At 34.6% G+C, this 27675-nt stretch overlaps 1 protein-coding gene and 1 pseudogene across 2 annotated transcripts in view; one reads left to right on the top strand and one right to left on the bottom strand.

The window, feature by feature from the left end:
- The first annotated feature begins 5475 nt into the window (after positions 1-5475).
- On the top strand, positions 5476-5942 carry LOC107976350 (renal cancer differentiation gene 1 protein-like; annotated as a pseudogene).
- Positions 5943-9854: 3912 nt separating this feature from the next.
- ZC2HC1A (zinc finger C2HC-type containing 1A) overlaps positions 9855-27675 on the bottom strand; it is a 53480-nt gene continuing 35659 nt past the window's right edge. Inside the window, exons 8-10 of one of the 2 annotated variants that reach the window (XM_024345193.3) lie at positions 17517-17633; positions 14296-14403; positions 9855-12297 (exon numbers count right to left, since the gene is read on the bottom strand). In XM_024345193.3, the coding sequence (XP_024200961.1) occupies positions 12132-12297; positions 14296-14403; positions 17517-17633 (391 nt within the window). In that variant the 3' untranslated portion in view covers positions 9855-12131. The remainder of the gene's footprint in view (positions 12298-14295; positions 14404-17516; positions 17634-27675) is intronic. The other variant, XM_024345194.3, reaches the window with a different exon arrangement.

The raw sequence follows: 27675 nt of genomic DNA, 5'->3' as shown, positions 1-27675 counted from the left end.
CTCCTTCTTGCCTGGCATCCCCAGAGCTGAAGAAAGGGAAGAAAAAAAATGGATTTGTTTTTTGCCATGAAAAATCTTAATGTAAAGACTAATGCATCTTGCTGCTTAAGAGAAAGGTGTTACTTTCACTCGGGGTAAATTAAATACTAGGATTGAGACTAATCTGTTCACAGCCAAATAGGGGTTTACTGAAGCTCCAACGTTTGAATAAAGACCACTTATTGGGAAGACGCAACACAAATACATATAATTCATTCACTCAACAAATATTTATTAAGCATCCATCTCTAGTGTGCCAGTTCTGGCCCTGGAGGTACAACAAAGTCCCCGCCTTCATGGAGCATATACCCTAGGAAAGGGAAAACAGTCAGAAAAAAGTTCCATGGGGAGAACATCAGAAAGATTGGTGGAGAAAGGTGGTATTTTAGGTTAGATGAAACAGGAAAGCTCCTATAAAGAGGAGACATTTGAAAATATTTTATTGGTCTCAAATTTTTAACATATAATACATGACTGGCAATATTTACACATTTAATAAATTTAATTGAAGAATCAAAGTGATTTTGCAAGACATCAAAGCAGAATACATCTGCTACAGTACATGATGCCTTCACAGAAATAGAATAGGAAATTATTAAATGTTAGACTTTGAAGTATAGTCTATTGCCCTGAAGAGTTGCAAAGGGAGTAAAAAGCATTCCCATACACTCTTTACCAAGTTTCTGTTCCTCTAATAAGAGATAGTTACATAACCATGGTATATTTATCCAGACTAGAAATTGGCATTTTCGTGTGTGTGATGGTGACTGTGCTGTGCATTGTGGGATATTTAGTGACATCCCTGGTCTGCACCCATTAGATGCCAGTGATCTCCTCCCCCCAAGTACTGACAGTCAAAAATGTCTCTATACTTTGTTTCTTGGAGACAAAAGTTACTACCACTTGAAACCATTGCTCTAGAAGTTGTATAGTTTTATGTTTTACATTTAGGTTCATGACTTATTTGTGTATGAGACATAAAATGTGTATCAAGTTTCATTTTATGCATATGGATATCCAAGTGTTTCATCACCATTTGTTGAAAATACTACTTTCTCAAATGAATTACCTTTGCACTATTGTAAATTTTGGTAGACTATATTTATGTGTGCATATTTATGGATGCTCTGCTCTGCTCTGTTCTGATGATCTATGTATCCTTTCTCCAATACCACAGTTTTGATTACTATGGCTTTATAACATTTCTAGAAATTGGGTCATTTGAGTCCTCCAGTTTTTATTTTTCAAAGTTGTTTTGGCTATTCTAGTTGCTTTGCCTTTCTATGTACATTTTAGAATCAGTCTATCAAATCAGTAAAAAAAGCTTGTTGGAATATCAATAGAGATTGCATGGAGACTATAGATTAAATTGGGGGAGAAATGGCATCTGTACTCTGTTCTTCCTTGGGATTAAGGAACATGGTATATTTCTCTATTTAGTTTTTCTTTGAATTCTTTCCTTAGTGTTTTATAGTTCTCAGCATACATATTCTACAACTATTTAGTTAGATATATGCATGACTATTTATTTGGTTTTGTATGCACATGTGTGCTTTTACAAATGGTATTGTAATATTCAAATTCAGAATTCATAGCTGATATATAAGAATGACTCACTTTTGTATATTGTTCTTATATCCTATGGATATAGGATTATTAAACTCACTTATTAGTTGTAGCGTTTATGGAGTGAGATTTTCTACAAAGACAGTAATGACATCTGCAAAATAGAAATCGTGCCTTCTGTGAACATAGAACCTTCTGAAATCTCACTTTTAAAATTCTTAATTTATCTTCTGCATAGCCCCTCCCCCAGCCAAGATGTTGTCAACTTACTTTCTGATATTTATATTATAAAAATAATAGATATATTGAATTTGTGTTTTAAAATTACCCATTGCCTCCTTATCAGAAGGTTTGGATACATATTTCTCAGGAGTTTGTCACTTTACTGCTATTAAGAAACTCAGCACTAAATTAATAGTCATAAAGAGTTATGATACATTTCTACATTTCCACTTCAAGCAAATTTCAAATTTTCTAGTTTGACTCTTAAAATGTAAACAAATACTTGTTATTGAAATATGTCAATCATTCCTTGGAATGTCAACATGACCTGAAAAGAATTCTGTACTATTCTTCTAAGTGGCCATGTTCTTTAATCATGTGAACTCATTCCTCTGTCCCAACTAAAGGGAAGAGAGAATAGGGCAACTCTCCTAAGTGCAACTAATTAACAGGCTGGCTAATGATCTATTATATATGTCATGCAGCTTGAAAAGATGTGGTGATTTAGGTGTTCTACGCCAGGAATTACAACCACAGTCTCACATGAATTTGCTCCAAATCACAATGAAAAGGAGAGGAAGTTGCAAGGTTTAATTAAGTTGGGCACTGGCAAGCTGAAAGAAAAGGGAAGCAAAAAAGATACACCACAGTGAAGAAGACAACAGAGAATGGACAGATAACTAAGAGAGGCATAGAGGCCCACAGATGTACCAGTCCTTGGAGTTTTCTCAGGACCTAATGGTCTCAGGACCAGTTCTAATCCATATGCACCTTCTGTCAAACCCTTTTTCTCAAGGTAACTGAAAGGATCTCTGTCCCTTATATATGAAAGTTCTATTGAGATTATTTTACACTGAAGAAGGAGGAAATGAGAATGAAAAGCAAATTTATGAACATTAGGGTACTATATTAAGAAACTAGAATTAATGACTAATCTTTGCATCCTAAACAAGACAAAGTAGTTGAGTCGATAACAAACATGCCTTTATTTCTAATGAGTGGGACTAAGGATGAGAGATTAGGGGACTGGAGTGCACTATTAAGGAAATTGATCATTTTGTTTTACACTCAGGTGGGGGAGGAAAGTCTCAGTTTGCTTCAACTCTACATTATACCATGTAATACTTTAAAACTGAGTGCTAAGGATACTTAATTTGATCAATACCTGTGACCACTTTAGGGAGGAATGGGAGACAATTATTTTCTCTTGCTTTTATGTCTCACTAATTAAGGGGCTAAAAAGTATATTCAGGTTATATGTTTAAGCCAGATCAGGTCACTCTCCTATTCCCGTCTTACTCTGAGTAAGCCAAAGTCATATGAATGGCCTCTAAAGCATACATAATCTGGCTGGCTGGTTACATGACTAATTTTCTACTCTTTTCCACACACACACCATTCCAGGGGTACCGGGCTCTCACCACAGAGCCTGTGCACTTATTTAACCCTTTTCATGAAATACTCTTTCCTCTGTTGTACATTTGCACATATCAATCACATTGAATACCCTAACAGAAAGCACTAAATGTTAAAGGAAAATAATCCAAGAAACAAGTATAGTAAACAAAAAAGATATACAATAATGGCTCACCCCTCTTTCAGGTCTGTGCTCAAATATCACTTTTTCAATGAAATCATCCCTGAACACTCTATCTAAAATTGTAACCCTCTTCCACCCTCCCTCACATTTCCCTTCTAACCACCCCCATGCTTTTCCTCCATAGCATTGTCAGAATTTAATATGAAGCATATTTACTTGCTTGACATATTTCTTTTCAATCTTCATCTATTAGGATGTGAACTTAAAAAAAAACAGATTTTTGACTGCTTTGTTCACTGCACCTAAAATAGTGCCTGGTGGGAATTAAATAAAATAAATTTTTGATCAACATCTAACATGCACATATATCTAACATTATGTAATAAATAATTCATAACATTTACTGAGGCCTATTAAATGTCACAGATTGTGGCAAAGATTTTATACATGTTACTGATAATCCTCAAATTCATCCTGCAAGATACATATAATTATACTCAAAGCATACTTCTTAAATTCAGTCTGTGGTTATCTAACACTACGATTGGGTTAAGGAAGATGTCTTGTTTCAGTATATTGAATATTCTTTCCTGTAAAATATGATTTTAACACATCCCCCATTACTACAGCCACTGTAAAAGGAAAGCACAAGTTAGACCAAATTTGGTTGTTGAAGAATTTTTGAGTGCAAACAGCAGATCCGAGTCTAATCAGTTTAAGCAAATAATAATAATAATAACTAAAAGCTATTGGGAAATGCATAGAATCTCTGAGAGAGCCAGATAGTCAAGTTTGGAGGCTGTTCAGCGAGAAACAATGCCCAAGTTATAATCACCAACTTGGCACTCTTTCTGGCTGAACAGCCTCCAAACTTGGAGGGGAGGACAGTCAGTTAAAGTGCTACCATGGGGAACAGGCCACATGTTGCAATAAGGGTGTCACTTCTTGATGCTCTGCCACAGCTACCTTAGAAGCTCTGTGTCTCTCCACTAAACTCCACCATCCTCACTAGGAAATGGAGGCTGCACTGTCCATTTCACATTATTTGTTTCAGAATCCAAGTCTGTTCAGTAGTTCCCAAGTCACATGAATACTCCCTCGCTGTAAGAAAGTATAGAAAACTATAAATTCTAGCTACAATTTTGATGCAGTGAGAGTTTCACCATGGAAAATTTGCCAAACATAGGATTTTCAAAAGGTGCTAGCCACAATGATGACAAATGCCCATTACAGATAATAACAAAATTTAGATTTGAAATACATCACAAATCAAAATAATTTTTCACTAGAAGACATGAGTTGGGCAGTGTTTTATATTGTCCAATGTTTTCTACTTAAAATATGGTATCTGAGCCAATAAACGATAAGACCTCTTCCTCCTTGAAAATAGCTTTCGGGTAATGACATCAGTGAGAAAAAATCTTTCTACTGATATAAGAGGGAGAAACATGACAGTGTTTACTAAAAGGGAACGGCATGAGAATAGACTGCCTCAGAGAGGGTATAAAGCTACTCTAGCATACAAGTTGCTTATTCAAATAGCGTTTTGATTTCATTGATAGTAAGACATATGGAAAAACCTATTTTTGAATTTTCAAATTAATAGTTAATTGAATAGCATGTTTCCAAAGTGAATCACAGTTAAGGAATTAATGTTTAAAATAAAATTTTAAGTTCCTGATGTTTCTGGAAGAGTTTATATGAGTTTTCCCTATAAGAAATATAAGTTCGAGAAGATAAGTAAAAATATATATATTTAAAACTTTCTAGTTCTTAAAATGTTCCCCTTAACAATAATTAGAAGAAAAATAAAAATTTTTTTAAAAATTAAGCTTTAAATAGGCAAATATATGAAAACAGATCTAAATATTTCATACATATGTAGATATACAGAAATGTAAATATATATTCACCCAAGCCCAACAATAGCATGGCAAAATACCTCTTAAATATTTAGATCAACTGTTTTTATTCTATGCTCTATGGAGTAAAACTTTGCTTGTATTACCTGGACTCTTAAAATCATAGGTGATAAAAAGAGAAAGAAAAAAGAACCTGTTTTAAAATGTCCTCTTGCTGGTCAGATTCTGAGCTCCTAGCTCTTCCCCATGGCTGACCTTGAGGAGTTGTGGGTTTCTTCACCAGCAACCAGAACCTCCCTTTTCTTCCTCATCTTCAAACACCTTTTAGCATCTTCCCCACGCAACCAGTGAGTTTGGGCTGGCCAGTTCTGAGCAGGAACAAGGGCCAAATGGTAGACCTGCTGGAGAAAGTGGAGATGCAGATCAGAGATGCAGCATTTTCATTAACCAAATTTCTTGAGGTCACATCTGCAGTATCAGCTCAAGTGGAATAGCTTGTCTTCCAATGTACAGAAAATGCATGTTTCCTTAAAACCTGGCAGGACCTCTTGAAACAAGGCTATGATTCTTTGAAACCTGATGACTGATTTGGCATGCTTAGTGATTAATGATTGTGTAATAACTCATACCTCCTCATATATGATATTTGCATATGTACTATATGTAGAGAATGATCTCTTCCCAGCAGTTCTGTATATACTCAGAATGAAATTTTTCTTGGTTTTCTTGGCCTTTGTGAAAGCAGAAGGCTGACGCTATTTTTATTGCTGACCAGTACTTGTTTATCCATTAATATTTTCTGCCCTCTAAACTTTTGTATAATCCTTTATGAAAGTTAATTTCATCAGTATATAGTTAATATTAATAGTGCCAAAGTGCTACCAGTGGCAAACTAGGTAGATCGTTATTTGTTTTCAACAAGATGCCAAGCATGTCAGAGTTTGAAGTTGAGCTTCAGCTTAAGTACAAATGGAGGTAATTTTAAGGTTGCCAGTGATAGATCCAGTTCCATTAGGTTTAGTTCTCTAGAGCTAATGATTGTTTCTGATGTATTTCTATATCCCTAGCACCTAAAACAGTGTCACACAATAGTCACTAAATATTTATTGAATAAAAGAGTCGACAAACATAATTAAAAGCTATTTTTCTTCCTATATATAGCATGAAGATTGTAATTGCTTCTCTAGAAAATGTATGAATCCAAACTTTACTAACTTGAGGAAAAACATTCTCTTTACAGAGATTTGAACTTTGATGATGGCTTCTAAATATATATATATATATATATATATTTGTACTTCTATATTTTTATAGAAGGCTTTCCTTTGGAAAATGAAAGACTATCTAGAAAGAATGCATGTATTCCCCCCTATTTTTTATGGTTATTATTTTTACAGTTTTTTTGTGGTTGACATTTTTATATGTTTGATTGCTATCTTTAAAGTGCCTTATCAAATTTATGGCTCTGTGCTGTTACCTTTTGAGCTTTGCAAGTTGTTTACATAATAAAGAAGTTACTTTGTTTCCAATGCATCAAACTTAAATGATGTGATTGTTTTTCTATTATTTGACCTTAGTGACAATGTTCAATTTTGCTTGTCCTGTACATATATTACTTTTGGTGTTTTGTATTATGTGTCAAGGATAAGCCAATTAATTCTCTACCATATATAACTTCTGAACATCTTTGATATGGCATCTTAACTCTTTGTAGATATGGAGATATGTACAGAACTATATTCTAAAGCCCCACAATGGGGCTATGAAAGGGGACAGATGGATGGGCAAAGAAGAGTTTTGTTTATCATATTAGATCATAGTTCTTGATTAGTTTTCTTAGTTAAAGATCACACATAGGGTGTGGTTTCTATACCAAAGACATGCTTATTTCAGTATAAGAAAAATAGTTTTCTTACACATCCTGAAAATTGCGATTTTTAAAATGTGCAAAATAAATTCTTATTGAAAGCAAAAAATAAAAATTTTAAAATTAAAAAACAGAATGTCCTCTTGAATGAAATTTAGGAAAAATAATTTCGTTAAAATTATACCTCTAGTTGACAGGCCACTTTCAGCAATACAGTTATTATAAAAATAAACTACCTTAAGTAGATCACAGGACATTTGTGGACATTAGAAAACAACGTAAAAGGTGGCAGTTTCAGATTAAATATTGCAGATGAACATGAGTAACTTTGAAAAACAGAAACCTATTTGCTTTTTAAAAATTATAATGGTAATGTGCATTTATTTTAAAAATTGACAATATACAAAATATAAAAGATAACTTACCAAATATCCTTTGGTAGAAATAAGCATAATATTGAGAAATATATTTCTAGCCTTTTGTCTTTGCCCTTTTTTATGTAATTGGAATATTTTATATACAAACATTATTTGAAAATTATTATCTTAGCAATAAAACAACATTGTTATTCCATTAAAATTATTTAAAATTGCTTTAATGGCCAATTTCTTCAATTTTATCACTATATAGTACTATTAATCATGTTTTGCATAAATATTTTCCTATACTTCAGATTATTTCCCTAAGTGTGTCTTAGAAATAAAATTACGAAGTTATGAAGCACAAATGTTTTAAAGGCTTTTAACGTAAATTTAATCGACCTTTTCAAAAAGTATGATCTATTTATATTTCCACCATCAGTACATAAGGGCATTCATCTTAACGCCCCATGACAGGTTTTGAGTTTTATAATTTAAGATTGCTGATTTGATGAGTGAAAATCCGCATTTCACTGTTAACTGTACTTGACACTACTCAGCACTACTGGCTGTCTCCTATCCCCAGCCTCACTGTTGCAAATTCAAAGTAGGTGCATAAGTAGAGGTATTTGGGCAGAGATAAAAGAGAGGAAAAAGTGAGATAAGATTGAATAGCTGGAATTATCAGTAACTTTTACTCAACATCTCTTTTCCTCAGTCCTCAGGACTACAGAAGCAGTTCACATTTTACAGATCAAATGGACCACACACACATTCTTTCCACTGCAAATTGTCCTTTCTCCACTAGAAGGTAAAACAGTTCTTGTTCATACTCTGGTTTCCTCCCAAGCATTGGCACAAGGAAGAAAAGAAAAAATGGGAAATGCTCAGCTGTATAATTTATGGTTATAAGAAGCTCCCTCTTTAATATTTCTGCCGCACTTTTTGGTATCTTCATGATAAACAAAAGTTCCATTAAAATAAATCACTTATTTTTGTCCCATGTTGTAATTGTCTGTTTAGGTATCAGTTTCTCCAAATAAATTGTATCAACTTGAGGGCAGACACTTAATTACATCTTATTATCTCGATCCCCATCATTGCATATCCAGAAAGAGCACATAAAGCGTTTTTCAATGGTAAGTACAAAGCTTTAGCTTTGTGCACCTTACAGTAGTTGATCTAACCACTTATTAGCTCCTATTTAAATAGATGACACTCTTTTGTGTTAGATAATGTTAAATTAGAATAGACGATTGGGGAAAAAAAAGATCCTTATCTTAAATGAAACTATAACCTACTAAACTGTGGTAGAACTAAGATGAAATATTAAAGTAATATTTCAAGGAGTATTTACTAATCCATGTATTGTCCATAAGTGATACGCTTGAGATGCATAATTTTGCTAACAAAATATCATGAAGTGTAATTATTAAATATCTCTATCAATTACTGCAATCCTGGTGCCCCAGTTGAGCCGGGCAAAATTTCTAAAATATAAACACATTATTAAAATCACAACAAAACAAAGAAAACTACCCTTATAAATCTCTGTAATTTCGTGTTGTCAAAAAATCATATGTATATTGCTGAGAGGCCTTTAAAAAGAATAGGCCAGTAATATTATGAAATGATTATCCAAATGCACCCTCTAGTGGCTAAAAAGCAATTCACATACGAGCTAAGCAAAACTGTGTTTAAAATGAGGAGCATTGAGTAACATTTAACTGAAATTTTTCTAAATGAAAATAAAAATTGTGGCTTTAATTTCTCCACAGCTCTATTTAATAATATAGTCATTTGAAAAAAATCAACGTATCTCAATACTAAAAAATACTTACCATGTAAAATACATACACATTCAATGAAAATAAATACCCAAGTGTTCTGATGATTCTTTGTTATCTGTGTTTTCTAATATTTTTTCATCTCCAGAGCTTCTACTCATGGTTAAATGTTCACCTCTAACCTAAGGAAAAAAATCAAACATGTCTAATCTGAAATTTCACTAAATTCCTTTTTAATTTTAAATGTGGTCTAAAATATTATTCATCACAAATAACTTTGCCATTAAACTGTATAGCTCTTAACTAGAAACGTCCATGTTTCCTATTAACCTTGACATCACAAATGTTTGTGACTGCTAAATACATTGTCTATGAAGATAATGCCTTAAAAAACTTGTAACAAAACCATTTCTAATACTTTGATGTCAGAAAACACTTCAATAAAATGGTAATACATTTTAAAAAGCTGATGGCATAAGAATACAGCCAATGAAAAGCTACTTTTTATTTGTAAAAATCTGTTATTTTTGACTTCAAATATTTTATTTATATTTCATTAGGTTCCTATCTTTCTATGTATGGCTAAAAGACATCAGTGAATACGAACTAGCATTTTTATGCTTCATGTCTTTATTGAATAGGTTCAAATATGAAGACATTATTGGTGAAAAAACAAAAAACAAATAGTGGACAAGAAATAACAGTCACCACAATCATCTTACTTTTTCAACCTAACACAATTCAGAATAATACATAAGCAATTTTTACATTTTTAATTTAATCTTACAATCATCTTTTATTCTACCATACTGTCAAATACTTGTGAAAATAAATAAAAATAAAATACATGATGCATAGGAAGATTTTTTTTTTAACTGAACTATTGCACAAATCAATGTGAGAATATGCAAGTAATATAAAAATGCATTTAAATATATTGTCACAACATATTTCGTAAGTCATAAATCTATTTCACCTACTGTTTATAATCTCTGGGCTCTGGAACTAGATGATTTCTTACCAACTCATCTCCATGTGGTACATTATAACATTAATTTACTACTGTAAAATTCAGTGAGAAACAAATGTGTGCCAATTATTTATCTATCCTTTCCTTGAGCAGACAAAAAGAATTATGTGGTCTTAAAAAAATACTTGACAAAAAAACAGTGCTCAGTATTAGATAAAACAAGTTTAAAGTTCTTTATATGATTTATAACAGAAGTGATTTAAATGGAAATCTAATATATGCATTTATCTTCTAAATTCATTACAGCTTATTTTAGTTGATGGACTATTTGTTTCTTTGTTTTGACCAATAAAACTGAATAAAGATAACTGAGGGGAAAAAAATTAACAACTAATCAGGAAATAAACTGTAAGTAAAATGACAATTCCTATTAAGTTTGTAACTCCTGCCCAAACTAAACTAAGCTAATAAATTTCAGATAAATTATAAGCCACAATTCTTTACATTGTGTCTTATAGTTGATTAGAATCATAAACAAAAAAAAAGCTAGGAATTATATAAGAGATTTGTTTGTACCTTTACAGTAAGATCAAAGCTCTCTTAGGTTTGATTGAATAGAAATTACTACAGAATTACTGCCATCAAGGCAATCTACTACTAACTACTATGCTATACTGAAAGTGACAATGATTAAGAGCTGTGTCGTGATCAGGTTAAAGAGAAAAAAATAATTAAATTTGTGTGTATGTTTAATTAGGTAAGTCAATTATGCATTAAAACAATACATTTTCAGTGGGTCCTTATTGTGACGTGAATGGTGTTTCAACATTAAATGCTAAAGATGAAAAAAAGAGTAGGAAAATTAGATATTCTCTTAACCTACTCATAACTACATGTACTTCCAAGAAAAAAAAATTCAAATATTTTTTATCTGCATGCTCTGCACTAATGATTAGTTACCACAACTATTATGATTAGGTGACGTGATTTAAGATGCATTAAAATGATTTATTCTAAATTCAGATACAAAAAATTATATGTTTTTAAACATGTAAGATTTTGCAGGGAATTCTGTGCCTTCTATATTAAATAATTACATTTTCAAATACAGCAAAAAATGAACTAGCAAATTAAAACTATCTTCACGGGTTATGGAAAAGGAGGAAAAGTGAAATCTGGAAAAACAATTGGAAGTAAAAAAATATGTTCAATGAATACATACAGAAGTAAAAAAAATCAGTTATAAATAGAACAAGATAGATTTGTATTTTTAGTCTTGTGTATTTGAAAAGGAAATTGCATAATTACATTTTTACAAAACAAGTAAGATGTTTAAATTACGTAATAGAGGGTTTTTTTTTTCTCTTAGTTTTTCAGATTTATGAAATAATTTGTTGACATGCTCTACAGGAGTGACCTTAACATACCTAATGGTAACTAAAACCGCTCTCTTTCATTACAAAATTCCCAGCATCTATCCTACTATGATACTATTTGAAGATAGGCACCAATAATACAAATGTTTATCCAAATTTTTTGCTCAAAGTTATACTTATCCTAAAGCTTGAAGGGCTAAGCACTAGAGTATGAGAGTTTGTGGAAATGTACTTAACGTGCTTTAACAACAACAGAAAAGTAACACCTAAATTAATTGTTCCATTTGAAATTATTTTCTGACAGATAAGTGAATATTTCCTTGAATGACACAGTCTGGGGTATCAGATATTTATTATATACAGTATATGTACACATATAAACATACACACATTATATAGCCAAAAGATTACACTTCAAAATTAACTGGAAATGGTATTTCGAGTATTTTTAGCACAAACTAACTAGAGGATGTGCTCTAGCTGTCCAAGCAGCAATAATCATAAACTCTGAACTTGGCTTTTTTTTTTTTTTTGAGATTCTATTCATAGAATCATTCTTCGAATGCCACATTCACAGCAAAATTTGGCCCATTCTACAGGGTATTTAGTCCCACACTCATGGCAGAATTTTGGTAAGTTTCCAGGTGAATGTCCTTCAATGCCTTTAATATTTCCACCATTAAGGGAAGATGCACAGTCCCCATCTGGCCTAAAAAAGTAAAGAAACAATGAAAAGATAAAGTTCGTATCAGTAGTTTTCAACCCATAACCCTGGAGAAACAGGACATAAATATAACAATTAGCCAGCTTAATCTCGTTTTTAATATTCCTCTAGTTCAAATTTTAAAAAATCCTTGTTAGTAAATACTAAAATTCTAACATTTTTTTAAACATTATATTTATCTGTGTTACGAGAATTTACCATGACCAAATGCAGCCATGCTTTCTGTGTTAGTCTGTTCTCACATTGCTATAAAGAACTACCTGAGACTGGGTAATTTATAAAGAAAAGAGGTTTAACTGACTCACAGTTCTGCAGGCTGTACAGAAAGCTTGGTTGGGGAGGCCTCAGGAAACTTACTCATAGCAGAAGGCAAAGGGGAAGCAAGCATGTCTTACATGGTGGGAGCAGGAGGAAAAAAGAGAAGGGGCAGGTACTATACAGTTTTAAACAATCAGATACATTGAGAACTCACTATCACAAGAACAGCAATGGGGAAGTCCACCCCCATGATCCAATCACCTATCACCAGGCCCCTCCTCTAACGTTGAGGGTTACAATTTGACCTGAGATTTGGGCAGGACACAAATCCAAACCACATCGCTTTCCATCTGTTCTTTGTGCTAGGAATTTACTACACTGGGAGCAGAATGAACATTTATGATGTCCTTTCTGCAAACCCATCTCTAAAGAGAACCCAACCATGAGGAAAGATAGAGATCCTTAGGTTTCAAGTCTCTCTCCTTGGTCACAAGGATTGTGAGGTGATACTTCTAGTATTTATTTAATTTTATTATTTAATGATATTAAATTATTGTGATGCAATAAATAACAAACTCTTATGCATGCACTCACAGGGAGGTCTCTATTATCTATTAACAAAACATACTAGGCTGGGTGCGGTGGCTCACACCTGTAATCCCAGCACTTTGGGAGGCCAAGGCGGGTGGATCATGAGGTCAGGAGATCAAGCCCATCGTGGCTAACATGGTGAAACCCCGTCTCTAATAAAAATACAAAAAAATTAGCCAGGCGTGGTGGTGGGCGCCTGTAGTCCCAGCTACTCGGGAGGCTGAGGCAGGAGAATGGCGTGAACCTGGGAGGCGCAGCTTGCAGTGAGCCGAGATTGCGCCACTGCACTCCAGCCTGAGCGACAGAGCGAGACTCCGTCTCAAAAAACAAACAAAAAAAACAAAAACAAAAACAAAACAGTAATAAAGGTAAAATAGATGCTAGATGAACTATACACTATAACAACCTTTTTTTTTTTTTTTTGAGATGGAGTCTCGCTCTGTCACTGAGGCTGGAGTGCAGTGGCCCCATCTCAGCTCACTCCAACCTCTGCCTCCCAGGTTCAAGCAATTCTCCTGCCTCGGCCTCCTGAGTAGCTGGGATTACAGGTGTGCAACACCACAACCGGCTAATTTTTCTACTTTTAGTAGAGACAGGGTTTCACCATGTTGGCCAGGCTAGTCTCAAACTCCTGACCTCAGGTGATCCACCTGCCTCAGCCTCTCAAAGTGCTGGGATTACAGGCGTGAGCCACCACAACTCCTCATCCATTCCAGTTTTATCGTGAGACTGCAGCAGTTCAATGACATCTGCAGGCTTCCCTTCTGATTCTAGTTCTTTTGCTATTTTGCCAGTACATCTGCAGTTACCTCCTCCACTGAAGTCTTAAGTCCCTCAAAGTCATCCATGAAGTTTGGAACAACTTCTTCCAAACTCTTATTAATGTGGATATTTTGACCTCCTCCCATAAATCACATACGTTCTTAGTGGCATGTAGAAGGGTTAATCCTTTACAGAAGGTTTTCAGTTTACTTTGCCCAAATCCATTAGAGGTGTACAACTTAAAAGCCAGATTAAAAGAAAAAAATCAGGTTTTCTATAAATAGCTTGTTACTTACTTTTGTGTATGGTCCTTGGAAAACTATCATATACTCAATTTTATTTTAGTTATTGGGATAGCAGAGCTAAACATACCTGGCTATGTAGCTCTCAGTATATGTTTTTCTTTTGTTTGTAAGCACACCTGGGGCAGGATTTCTTGCCAAACTAGGTGGTGTGGAATTTCGGGGTTTGACATTAGCTCTATAAAAAAGAGAAAAAATAATGGAAAAGTATTGAACGGTGAGCATGTATTTCTCAAATTACCTATTCACATGACTAGAAAGAATACTTAGAAGCTTCAGAGAAGTTCAAAAGATTAAAGTCCCAATAATTATTTTAAATCTGAAAGCAAATAGTAGTTAATATTAAAGATAAACCAAAGAATTTTGCATTTACTAATACTATTCTGATAGTAAATAAAATCAACTAAAATATGTATATATGCTTTACATGAAATTTATAAGGTAATCATTCTGAAAGATACATTTTTAAAAACAGTTTAAATTTATATTTCCCTCAAAACATATATTCTGATAAATGCTTATGGATAATGGTTAAACAAACAAGTTTCATTATTCTAAGCATATACGATGTAGTTAAAAAAAGAATTTTTTTGCTAGTCACATTAAAGAATAATATTCAACTTATGAAAGTTCTAAAAAGCAGCAACTAAAATAAATGAGTTAATATAATATTCCCTTTAAAGATTTAATTTTACCAACTGCACAGCCTGGGCTATCCGAAATCAGAGGGACTTCTGGTTGGATCATCCATGAGTCTCCATTTTGAAACTTTAAGAATCAAAGAAGGGTTAGAAAACTAAATGATGATGATATAACACTAAAAGCAGAGGCTTGGGAATTCAAATTAATTTAGATTCAAATGCCAATGCTACTGACAGCTTTGTGACAGCAAGTCTGAGTCTCATCATTTATAAAATGATCACTTATAGAAAGGTTATGAGAAAAAAAGTACAATTCATATAAACATTTAGATAGCTGATGCTAATACTATTACTACTGTTGTTGCCACTATAAGTTAACATTTATATAATAGTGCTTACTCCATGTCAAGTACAATTCTAATTATTTTGCCCATAGAAATTTATTTATCCTAATAATCCTATGAAATAGGTAGCGTTCATAACTCCATTTACAGATAAGACAAATGAGGTAAAGAGCCCCTAAGTAACTTACCCAAGGTGACCCTGCTAGTGTGTTCCAAAGCTAGGATTTAGATGTTCATTGAAGCATAGTTCTCTCCCTCTCTATAGAGCTTTAATCAAATCTTTAAATTTCACAGGTGAACAGTGTTATATGAACAGCAGAATACTTTAAAAAATACCTCCAGATTAGAGGTTCCTAAACTTTAGTTGAAATTTTTCTTACTCTACTTATATGGCAAAGTAGGAGAGAGTACCCTAAAATTGTAAATAGCTGCTTCCAAAGTACATGCAGGTAATAACAACATCCACTATTTTTCAAACAGCCACTACATGACAATTATGAAGCCAGATACTACACATGCCTTATTTAATGTCCCCCAAATCTCAGAAGATATTATTCCCATTTTAAAGTGGAAGCATGTTCAAAGAGATTATATAAATTGTGAGGCTACTACGTGGCCAGAGTAGTACTTGAACTTAAGTGGGCTGTATTACAGAACTCATATTCAATATACAATGCTGTCATTCAAAGTGGTTGCTTTGCATAGTTACTTCTTTAAATTACTTCTAAACTTCAACAAGCAAAGAATCACTTTGGTGCATGAGTGGAATGCCCTGCACCTCTTCAAATGCTCACTCCAAGTCCATTCATGAGGTTTACTCTACTCTTGTGTATAGCCTCTTTGGGGATGTTGTAGAACTACTAGAGTCTTTTTCTAGAAATTCAATCTCTAGGAAATCATTGTCAAAGAATGGACTTTAAATAGGAAGACCACTTTTTTTTTTTTTTTTTGGCTGTAGAATTGTCTTAAGTGCATGAGATATACAAACAATACAAACACACCCATGAATATATACACATAATGTCACCATATCAGTAACTTGAGGTTGTTGAAAATGTTTATATTTAGAGGAAAATATAAGAGATTATCATCATTAATAGCTACCAATATTAAATACCTGTCATTTTTTTTTAGTAACATCTAGAATGGCCTTGATCACTTAAAACATCTTGCCCCAGTCTTACACAGTCCACAAATTTTTCTTTCTGTTCAGAATCTGCAAAGCATTACTCTTACTCTGTATCTAGAATCTACCTGTTAACAGCTCATATGAATAATTAAAGAAGGTTTAATTTTGGAATTGTACTTAATCCATCTTACTGCTAGTCACTGTTACTGTGAGATCTGCATCAGAGAGTTCTGACAGTAGAATCAGCAAAATGAAAAACAGCTCACAGCACAAACTCTTCCTGCTAGGATTTATCACTACTTAAAAATAGCAAATGGCTGCTGCTAGTATCTTAAAGACTTCTCCTACCTTTGTTTATCTAGTTAAATTTATTATTACTTTTCATACATACATACTGAGCAGACTGTTGTAGTAGGTGTTGGTTTAAAAGTTAACTAAGTTACTCTGCTTAATATTTTCCACCATTAATAGGTAAATTAATTTTTAGGCCCTAATTTCATATTTAAAATGTGGGCTAGAATTGAGACCCAAATTAGTAAACCTTGAAGACTCATGCTGTAGAGTTTCAAAGTAACTGCCATTGCCACACACTCTTTTCAGCCAGCCAGGTCAGAACTGGCTGTGTCATACTCTTTCTCGAGCTTGACTCTTTGGCAGTGTCATACTCTTTCCCGGTTGTAGGCAGAATTTACAACCATCTAACAAAAAGACTAAGGACCCTTGGATTGAAAGTTTCCTAAAATCTTTTCTTTTTCTGGGCTTTTTATAATAGTTCACCATCTGCTTATCTAAGAGATAATCTAACAATATTATATACTGTACAAGACATTATTTTTCTCAAACTCTGCTTTTTAAAACTACTATTACAAAAAACCCTAATTACTACTAAAAAAACTTCATAAAAATAATTATTAAATGTGACTGCAATTTGAAACCTCAAAAAATTAATATTTAATGGAATAAAATGTATAACCTAAAAAGTTTTATTTAGTACAACAGAAATGCTTACTAAAAATCAAAATGTTTTAAATCCTAGATTATTTGACACATTTTGGCTTAGAAATTATTCAACAGATTTTTTTAAGTATAGGACAGTAAAAGTTATGTTATTCCATTATATAAAGCTTTTAAGGAAATATCTGAAAAATATTAACCAAACTGAGTTACAAATACTTACTTGTAAATAGGTAATAACTCATGTCTTTTGATGGCACTGTCTGATTTTGTATCACTGTCATACAACCTTTGCACAAGTCTTCCCGTTCGAAGTGGAGGGCCTAACTTGTCCATATTACTATTAAAATATATAAAGGTGTACCCATAAGGAGATTGCTACTGCTTCTTTATATAAAGTTTTTTTTAAAGACATTATTCTGGTTCATCAGATATCTACTCCCCAAGTCCTTAATTTTATCTGACTGTCAAGGTAAGAACTAATGTCCAAAAGAATCCTCAGAGAGTCCATACAATGTCCATTATTAGGTCTGAAAATTCTGACTACACAGGCTACCCTACACATCCAAACAAATGTCAAATTATACACAGCAGGGCAATGGAATCAATGAAGAAATTTAGGAAGAACAACTATTTCAAAAAAAAAATCATGAAGCTATAAGTGAACTGAATGCTGTTATTCACAAATAATTTTTCTTCCTCCCAGAATTCATGGAAACTTTCTCTACTCTTCATATTATTTATTTCCGTGCTTTTTAAAATTCCAAAAATAAGGAATTGACTAAATAACATGTACTCCATTTGACTTTCTAACTCCACTGACTTCTAACAAAAAAGTGACTTTATTTCTGAAATGTATCCAAAGTAAAACAGGACTCGGCATGGAAAAAAAAAACATGGATGACAATTCTAAAAATCACATGTAATAATGGTAAGGGGCCTATATATACACACACACATTTTGACCAAAATTATAAAGGCTCTCCATCTAGAGGATAGCAGGACAAACTGCAGGTTTGTAGGATATTTCACTGTTTTAAATCAACCAACCAAATAACTGAATCATATAAACTATCACCAACCAACATCTAGTCATAGTAGGAAGCAGGGGAAATTGAATTACGAAATTAGGAAACGATCTTATTTGCTACTGAATAACACATCACTGCTTGTTAACTTTAAAAGTCTATTCTTTTTAAGAGATATTTGCTCACTCATTTCTTTACTTATTCACTGACTATAAACCCTGAGCATCTATTATGAGCATCTATTATGTGTCAGGCACTGTGCTCCATTCTCAGGATGTGGTGGTAAATAAGATAGATCTGATACTTGTTCTTATGGAGTTTAGTGTCTGAAAAGAATGTGTTCATTTTCCTAGATTATAGATATCTAAGAGGAGGGACACATTTTATTAACTTTTGTCTTCTTTCAGTAGCTTATACATAGCAGGCATTTTGTTGAAAAAGTTGATATTAATACTTTGCAGGTGGTGGTGTTTATGTGAGGATTTAAAGTTCTTAAAAGCAGCCTTCATTAAATAAATGTATTAAGTAAAATTTCTAAAATATTTTAAATTAAAATTTGTTTTTAATTTGTTAAAGTACAAAGAAACCCATCTATTGGAATTTTAAACATTCAGATTTTATTCTAATCCTTAATTATCAAAACATTTTTCTTCCAAACAGTGGTTATCTTACATGATTCTGGAAATAAGGATTACAATTTTTCTTTCTCAGAAAAAACTTCCTGAAATTAAAATTTAGAAAATTTTTGACTATATTTTAAAAACATATTCCTCTTATATGATAAGAAATGGTCAAATCCTACATGTGATACAACAAAGTTCAGTTCAAGAAAGATGTGTAAAATATAATAAAAACCTAAAGGTAATTATCCAATGGAAACATTACATATATAAAAAGATTGCCAATATTTTCAGATTTTGAAAACCTAATTGAAGGACAGGTTCCAGTAATGATTTTAACCATACTTGTATTATAACATTCAACTCGATTTATATGTGTGCATATATATATATGTACATTCAAAACTCAAATGTTACTTAGGCTAAAAGTTAATGAATGCTATTTTTAGGCTAAAATCACTTAATAACTTACATTCTAAGTTGCCATTAGGCTATCAAAAACAAAATCTATAAATCTCAATAACAATCAAGATTTTATACATATAATACTTTTGCAGGCCTTCAAAATACTCATAGCTGAATGAGTATGGTGACGATATCAACCTATCCCTGATTTGAAATAAACTTTAACATAGGAAAAGTCATTTACTGTTGATACCAGGAGAGTGAATTCACTTAGGAAATAAGTAATTTTAGTGTGGCTTACTAGGTACCTTGTAGGAGTGTAGCAAGTACTGTAGATTGAGATATAACAAAAAGATGATTTCTGAAATAATATTGGGAAAAGAATTTACCGGATGGTATTTTGTATCTTTGCACACCTCTGTTGTTATGATGCTATAAGGCAATCTTGTCCAACCAGCAGCTCACAGGCCACATGCCACCCAAGATGGCTTTGAATGGGGCCCTATACAAATTCGTAAACTTTCTTAAAACATTATGAAATTTTTTTTTTTTTTTTTTTTTAGTTCATCAGCTATCATTAGCGTTCGTGTATTTTATATGTGGTCCAAGACAATTCTTCTTTCAGTGTGGCCCAGGGAAGCCAAAAGATTGAACACCCCCCTGCTCTAAGGCAGTTTTCAAATGTGTCATACCTCTACTTTTGATCCTAAATTCATCAATCCTACACAAATAATTAGTATCTCAATTCCACAGCAAAGTTAGCTCCCTATCCAAAATCTCCAATCATTGTTATCCACATAAGAAACCAAGGTCTGGAATTCTAGGTTATCACAAGCATTTCTAGATCAACAATAAAAGATAAGTTCATAAAAATTCACATAACGCTCCACACAAATTCATTTCACACACATCAAAAGACTGGATTATGAAAACAGCATGTTTCCTATTCATATAAAAATGTACTCAAAAACTAAAGACATTTACTTCTTAATGTTTTAAATAAGGTATGAGAAACAAAATGCAATTTTTTAAATTAAAAAATGCTCCATACATGCCTTTGGTTGCTCTAATTTTAGGTGTATTACAGTTGATCTCCAAAGTAAATGTGCTTTTCATAGTAACTAAAAGGAAGTAAATCTCTGATATTTGATAGTTTCACTATTGAAAATTATTAACTGAGATATCCATTTAAACTGGTAATAAGGTACAACTGTGTAAACTCTAGGGAACAATTCAAATGGGGAAATATTTATTTAAAAGATCTGTGTTTCATTGTATTTCTAAAATTTCCTGGTATTAAAGATAATCATCTTTTGGCCAGGTGTGGTGGCTCATGCCTGTAATCCCAGCAATTTGGGAAACCGAGGTGGATGGATCACTTGAGGTCGGAAGTTTGAGACCAGCCTAACATGGTGAAAACCCATAAAAATTCAAAATTAGCCAGACATGGTAGCACACACCTGTCCCAGCTAATGGGGAGGCTGAGGCAGGAGAATCACTTGAACCCAGGAGGCGGAGGTTACGGTGAGCCAAGATCGCACCATTGCACTCCAGCCTGGGCAACAAGAGCAAAACTCCATCTCAAAAAAAAAAAAAAGAAAAAAAAAAGATAATCATCTTTTAGAAGAAGGGAAAAACTTTCTACTTGGGTGTGTTTTGTTGTTTTTTAAACAAATCTGTTAAAATTGACCTAGAAATTGATTTGATTGCTTTTTTTTACATTTAAAAAAAGGTTTAAAAAGGTTGTTTTTGTTTTTGTTTTTTTAATGGAGACAAGTTCTTGCTATGTTGCCCAGGCAAGTCTCAAACTCCTGGGTTCAAGCGACTCTCCCACCTCACTCTCCCAAAGTGTTGGGATTACAGGTGTGAGGCACTGCACCTGGCCTAATCCACAAACTGTCTAGAAGCAAACAACCAAACATATGAGAATTTTTCTGAGTGTAAAAATAAATTTCTTTGTGGCATGATTCTATTACAGATCACTGGTATGCCTGATTAAAGTGGACTACAATAAAGATTACATACACCAGACTTTAAATAATTGCAATCCACTGAAATAACAGCATTTACTAATCTCAGCGAATGCTCAATTTATTGAGCATTACACCTGACCAAATGTCTTAATTCAACCTTTACCCAATCCTGAATCATCTGTATAAATCAAAATAACAGTTGTCATACAAACTTTAAGTAATTCTTTCACTGGTACCAGATGATAATTCTGTGACATGCCAATAGATTAACAGATGAGGGAATTAATTTATTATCTTTTTTCACTTAACCAAAAATTTTTTGTTAGCCTAGGCATTCTGCTAGATTTTAGTTACAAATGGAAGCAAGGCAGACATAGTCTTTGCCATCATGGAGCTTACAATCTAGCAAGAGAAACAAATCATTACTTCACTAATTCTTAAAAAAAAAAAAGAAAAAAAAGGAAGGAACTCTGTCACTAAATAGACAGCTATGAATGGTTCTAATTTAATACAGTAACATAATGTTCCAGTTAATATAGTAATATATTGGTAGAAATGAGCTCCACAGCTCTCTTTCCAGTAGTTGGAAACCTTCCTTTAATCTGCAAGGATCTTATACAGAATGGATAATCAGAATTTGAACAGGTATGATTGACAGTTATATATGATGTGGGATAGCCAAAAAATATGTATTCTTCATGGCATTCACCATAAGCAATGCACAACTGACAAAATTATTGTACTCAAAATCTCTGCTTGTTAGCAAAAGCATATTTTCCATTAGTAACCAGGTATGTTGGTCAGATTTTCTTGGATCAGTTGTCAAGGTCTAACCAGAGTCACAGATGTTGTCACAGTCAGACAACATGTCACAGCATGACAAAGAGATACATGCCCAAAGCTATTTAGTGGCAGATTATGATGCAGAAACCTAGTCTTCTAACTCCAAGGTCAGCGCCTCTCTTCATTACACCAGCCAGTTTTACACGTCCTATCTAGGAATACTGTGTCAGTACAATTTAATATTGCCAACTGATAAAATTGCCAGTACTATAGAAATACTGAAAAATATCAGCTTTTAATCTATGATCAACTGTAAGTGAAACTATAAACAACACTATGAACAAATATTGTTACCTAACATGGAGGCCAATTCTCTGTGATATGGTAAAATGACTTTGTAAAATTAAAGCACATATTGCTATGTCTATACTTCACTTAATCATCCAATGAGTCAACTCATTGGAGAAGAAAATAAATCAGATCAGTTTCTTACCACTAAAAGATAAAATTTTTTTACTTTTCAACTACCTGATCTACTGATAAACTGTCTCTTTCTTATGGATAGCCTGTCTCTTGTTTTTGGAAGCACAACAATAAGAAAAATCACTTAACTCAAAAGATATTGTTGGTTGATTTTTTTTTCCTTTTCTTTAATGATAATTACATTATATTCCTTTAGGTCTTCCATTTTCTATGTAGTCTGAATTGAGAAGCAAAATGTAGTTACTATCATTTGACAGATATCTTTGTATATATTTCCCACATAAAAACCAAAATGAATGTGAGCCACATATAACTTACACTTGAAAATATAGGAAAAGGGGTGAGTAAATACAGCACCTTCATCTAAAACATCCATGTACTTGCATTGGGACTAATCAAGGAAACAACTTGACCCACAGAGAACAAAGAAAAGAGAGGCAGGATGACAGCCCACCTTGGAGCGACACAGAGCAAGGGGAACCTCTCTGGCCCAGGGAAGCAGCGAGTGAACGTGTGACCCTGGGAAACCACGCTTCTCCAACGGATCTTTGCAACCCTTGGGTCAAGAGACGCCCTTGTGAAGCCACTCCACTAGAGCCTTCAGTCTGACATACAGATATGGGGAGTCTTGGCAGAGCAGCTGCTCCGGCACAGGCGAAGACCCAGGAACTCCAAACTTCCCAGCAAAAGTAACTGCAACTCCAGCAAAGCAGGATGTTAGACCCCTGTACATACCCTTAGGAAAAAAGGCTGAATCAAGGGGACCAAGTAGGGACAGTCTGCAGGTCTCACTTTCATAACACCTCACAGGATAAGACCCACTGGCTTGGAATTCCAGCCAGCCACCAGTAGCAGTTTTGAGCCTACCTGGGATGGAACTCCCAGGGGAAGGGACAGGCTGCCATCTTTGCTGTTTGGGTGACTCAGCTGTTCTGCAGGCTTTGGAGAGTACAAACCAACCAGAGGCAGAGAGGATTCCCCAGCATAGCATGACTTTACCAAAATGTGGTCAGACTGCTGGTTAAGCAGGTTCCCAATCCATTCCTCATCACAGAGCAGGACCTCACAACTGGGACCTCCAACCATCCCTGCTGGTATTCTCTGGCCCACAGAGAGCCAAAGCCAACTGGGACGAAAGTGGTAACCCAGCACAACACAGCTGCTCTAGGAAAGTGTGGCCACACTGCTTCTTTAAGTAAGTCCCCAATATTGCCCCTCCTCACTGGAAAGAACCTCCCAACTGGGACCTCCAGCCAGCCCTGCAAGTGTTCTCTGGCCTACAGAGATTTGCAAAGTCCCTGGGATAGAACTCCCACAGGGTGTGCAGGCCATCATCTTTGCTGTTTGGGCAACTTAGCAGTTTCAGTCTCTGGGGTTTGGAGAGCCCATGCTGACCCAGAGGTGGAAGTGGTACAACAGCACACCACAGTGGTCCCATAAAAATGTGGCCAGACTGCTTTATTAAGCAGGTTCCCAGTCCCATTCCTCATCACCAGGTGGAGCCTCCCAACTGGAGTCTTCAGCCACACCCACAGGTGTTCTTTGGCCGACAGAGGTTTGAGGCCTCCCTAAAATGAAGCTCCCAGGAGGAGGGGCAGGCCACTACCTTTGCTGATTTGTAGCCTTCACTGGTGACACCTCCAGCTACTGAAAAATCCAAGGTGACTAGTGACTGGAGTGGACACCCAGCATACACAAGCAGCCCTATGGAAAAGTGGCCAGAGTTGTTCAAAAAAACAAACCCATCCAAAGGTAAGCAGCCTCAAAGACTGAAGTTAGGTAAGCTCACAAAGATGAGAAAGAATCAGCACAAGTATGCTGAAAACTTAAAAAGCCAGAGTGCCCTCTTTTCCTCCAAGTGACCGCATCACCTCTCCAACAGGAATCAGGCTGAGAATCTCCTCAGAATCAGGCTGAGGCTGAGACAGCTGAAATGAAAGAAGCAGAATTCAGGATATGGACAGGAAAGAAGTTCACTGAGCTAAAGCAATACATTGTAATCCAATGAAAGGAAGCTAAAAATCATGATAAAACACTGCAGGAGCAAACAGATGAAATAGCCAGTATAGAGAAGAACATAACCAACCTGATAAAGCTGAAAAACACACTACAAGAATTTCATAATGGAATCACAAGTATTAATAGCAGAAGAGACCAAGCGAAGAACAAATCTCAGAGCTTGAAGACTGGCTTTCTGAAATAAGACACGCTGACAAGAATAGAGAAAAAAAGGATGAAAAGGAATGAACAAAAGCTCCAAGAAGTGTGACATTATATAAAAAGACCAAATCTATGACTGACCGGTATATCTGAAAGAGATGAGGAGAATGGCACCAATTTGAAAAACATATTTCAGGATGTCATCCATGAGAACTTTCCTAACCTAGCTAGATAGGCCAACATTCAAATTCAGGAAATGTAGAGAACCCCAGTAAGATACTCATGAGATGATCATCCACAAGACACATAATCATCAGATTCTCCAAGACCGAAATGAAAGAAGAAATGTTAAAGGCAGCTAGAGAGAAAGGCCAGGTCACCTACAAAGGAAAGCCCATCAGACTAACAGCAGACCTCTCAGTGGAAACCCTACAAGCCAGAAGATATTGGGGACCAATATTTAACATTCTTTTTTTTTTTTTTTTTTTGAGATGGAGTCTCACTCTGTCACCCAGGCTGGAGTACAATGGCGCAATCTCGGCTCACTGCAACCTCTGCCTCCTGGGTTCAAGCAATTCTCCTGCCTCAGCCTCCCAAGTAGCTGGGACTACAGGTGCACACAACCATACCTGGCTAATTTTTGTATTTTTTTTTTAATAGAGACAGGCTTTCACCACATTGGTCAGGCTGGTCTTGAACTCCTGACCTCAGGTGATCTGCTTGCCTCGGTCTCCCAAAGTGCTGGGATTACAGGCGTAAGCCACCACACCTGGCTAACATTCTTAAAGAAAAGAAATTCCAACTCAAAATTTCATATCAGGCCAAACTAAGCTTCATAAGTGAAGGAGAAATAAAACCTTTTTCAGACCAGCAAATGCTGTAGGAATTTGTTACCACCAGACCTGCCTTACAAGAGCTCCTGAAGGAAGCACTAAATATGGAAAGAAAAGACAATTACGAGCCACTACAAAAACTCAATGAAGTACACAGACCAGTAATACTGTAAAACTGTTAGTTACATAAACAAGTCTGCCAAATAACCAGCTAGCATCATTATGACAATCAAATCCACACACATCAATACTAGTCTTAAATGTAAATGGGCTAAATGACCCAATTAAAAGACATAAGAGTGGCAAGTATTTTGATAAAGAACCACGATCCATTGGTATGCTGTCTTCAAGAGACCCATCTCATGCAATGACACACATGGGATCAAAATAAAGGGATGGAGAAAAATTTACCAAGCAAATGGAAAACAGAAAAAAGCAGGGGTTGTAGTCCTAATTTCTGACAAAACAGACTTTAAACCAACAAAGATTTAAAAAAAAAAAAAAAGAAGGGTATTACATAATGGTAAAGGGTTCAATTTAACAAGAAAAGTTAACTATCCTAAATACAAATGTACCCAACACAGGAGCACTCAGATTCATAAACCAAGTTCTTAGAGACCTTCAATGAGACTTAGACTCTCACACGATAATAGTGGGAGACTTTAACACCTCACTGACAATATTAGACAGATTATCAAGACAGATAATTAACAAATAAATATTTAGGACCTGAACTCAGCACTGGATCAAATGGACCTGATAGATATTTACAGAATTCTCCACCCTAAAACAACAGAATAGTGTTCTCATCACCATCTGGCACATACTCTAAAATTGATCACATGGGCCGGGCACGGTGGCTCATGCCAGTAATCCTAACACTTTGGGAGGCTGAGACAGGCAGATGACCTGAGGTTAGGGGTTTGAGACTGGCCTGGCCAACATGAGGAAACCCTATCTCTACTAAAAATACAAAAATTAGCCAGGTGTGGTGGCACATCCCTGTAATCCCAGCTGCTCGAGAGGCTGAGGCAGGAGAATCGCTTGAACCCAGGAGGCAGAGGTTGCAGCGAGCCAAGATCATGCCACAGCACTATAGCCTGGGCGACAGAGTGAAACTCCATCTCAAAAATAAAATAAAATAAAATAAAATAAAGTTGATCACATAATTGGATGTAAAACATCCTCAGTAAAAGCAAAAGAACTGAAATCATAACAAATATTCTCTCAAACCACAGAACAATTAAATTAGAAATCAAGATTAAGAAATTAACTCAAAACCCTACAACTACATATAAATTGAATAACCTTCTCCTGAATGATTTTTGGATAAATAATGAAATTAACACAGAAATCGGGAAGTGCTTTGAAACTTAGAGTACAAAGAAACAACATACCAGACTCTCTAGAACACAGCTAAGGCAGTGTAAAAGGGAAATTTATAGGACTAAATGCCCACATCAAAAGTTAGAAAGATCTCAAGTTAACAACCAAAGATCACAACTAAAAGAACTAGAAAACCAAGAACAAACAAATCCCAAAGCTAGCAGAAGACAAGAAATAGTCAAAATCAGAGCTAAACTGAAGAAGATACATGAAAAAACATTCAAAAGATCAACAAATCTAGGAGCTGTTTTTTTAAAAATTGATAAAATATATAGGCTGCTAGCTACACTAAAAAGAAGAAAATAGAGAATATTCAAATAAACACAATCAGAAACGACAAGAGGGGTATTACCACTTGACCCCATAGAAATACAAGTCATCACAGAATATTATGAATACCTCAATACACATAAACTAGAAAATCTAGAAGAAATGGATAAATTCCTGGACACCTACACCCTCCCAAGACTGAACCAGGAAGAAATTGAATCCCTGAACAGACAAATAACGAGTTCTGAAACTGAGGCAGTAATAAATAGCTTACCAATTGAAAAAAGCCCAGGACCAGATGGATTCACAGCTGAATTCTACTAGATGCACAAAGAACTGGTACAATTCCTACTGATATTATTCCAAAAAATTGAGAAGAAGGGACTCAACTCTAGTTCATTCTATAAGGCCAGCATCACCCTGATACCAAAACCTGGCAGA

Source organism: Pan troglodytes, chromosome 7 (genome assembly GCF_028858775.2).
Source record: "Pan troglodytes isolate AG18354 chromosome 7, NHGRI_mPanTro3-v2.0_pri, whole genome shotgun sequence".
Classification (NCBI taxonomy): Eukaryota; Metazoa; Chordata; class Mammalia; order Primates; family Hominidae; genus Pan; species Pan troglodytes.
This window is presented reverse-complemented; position numbering and strand designations above follow the sequence as displayed.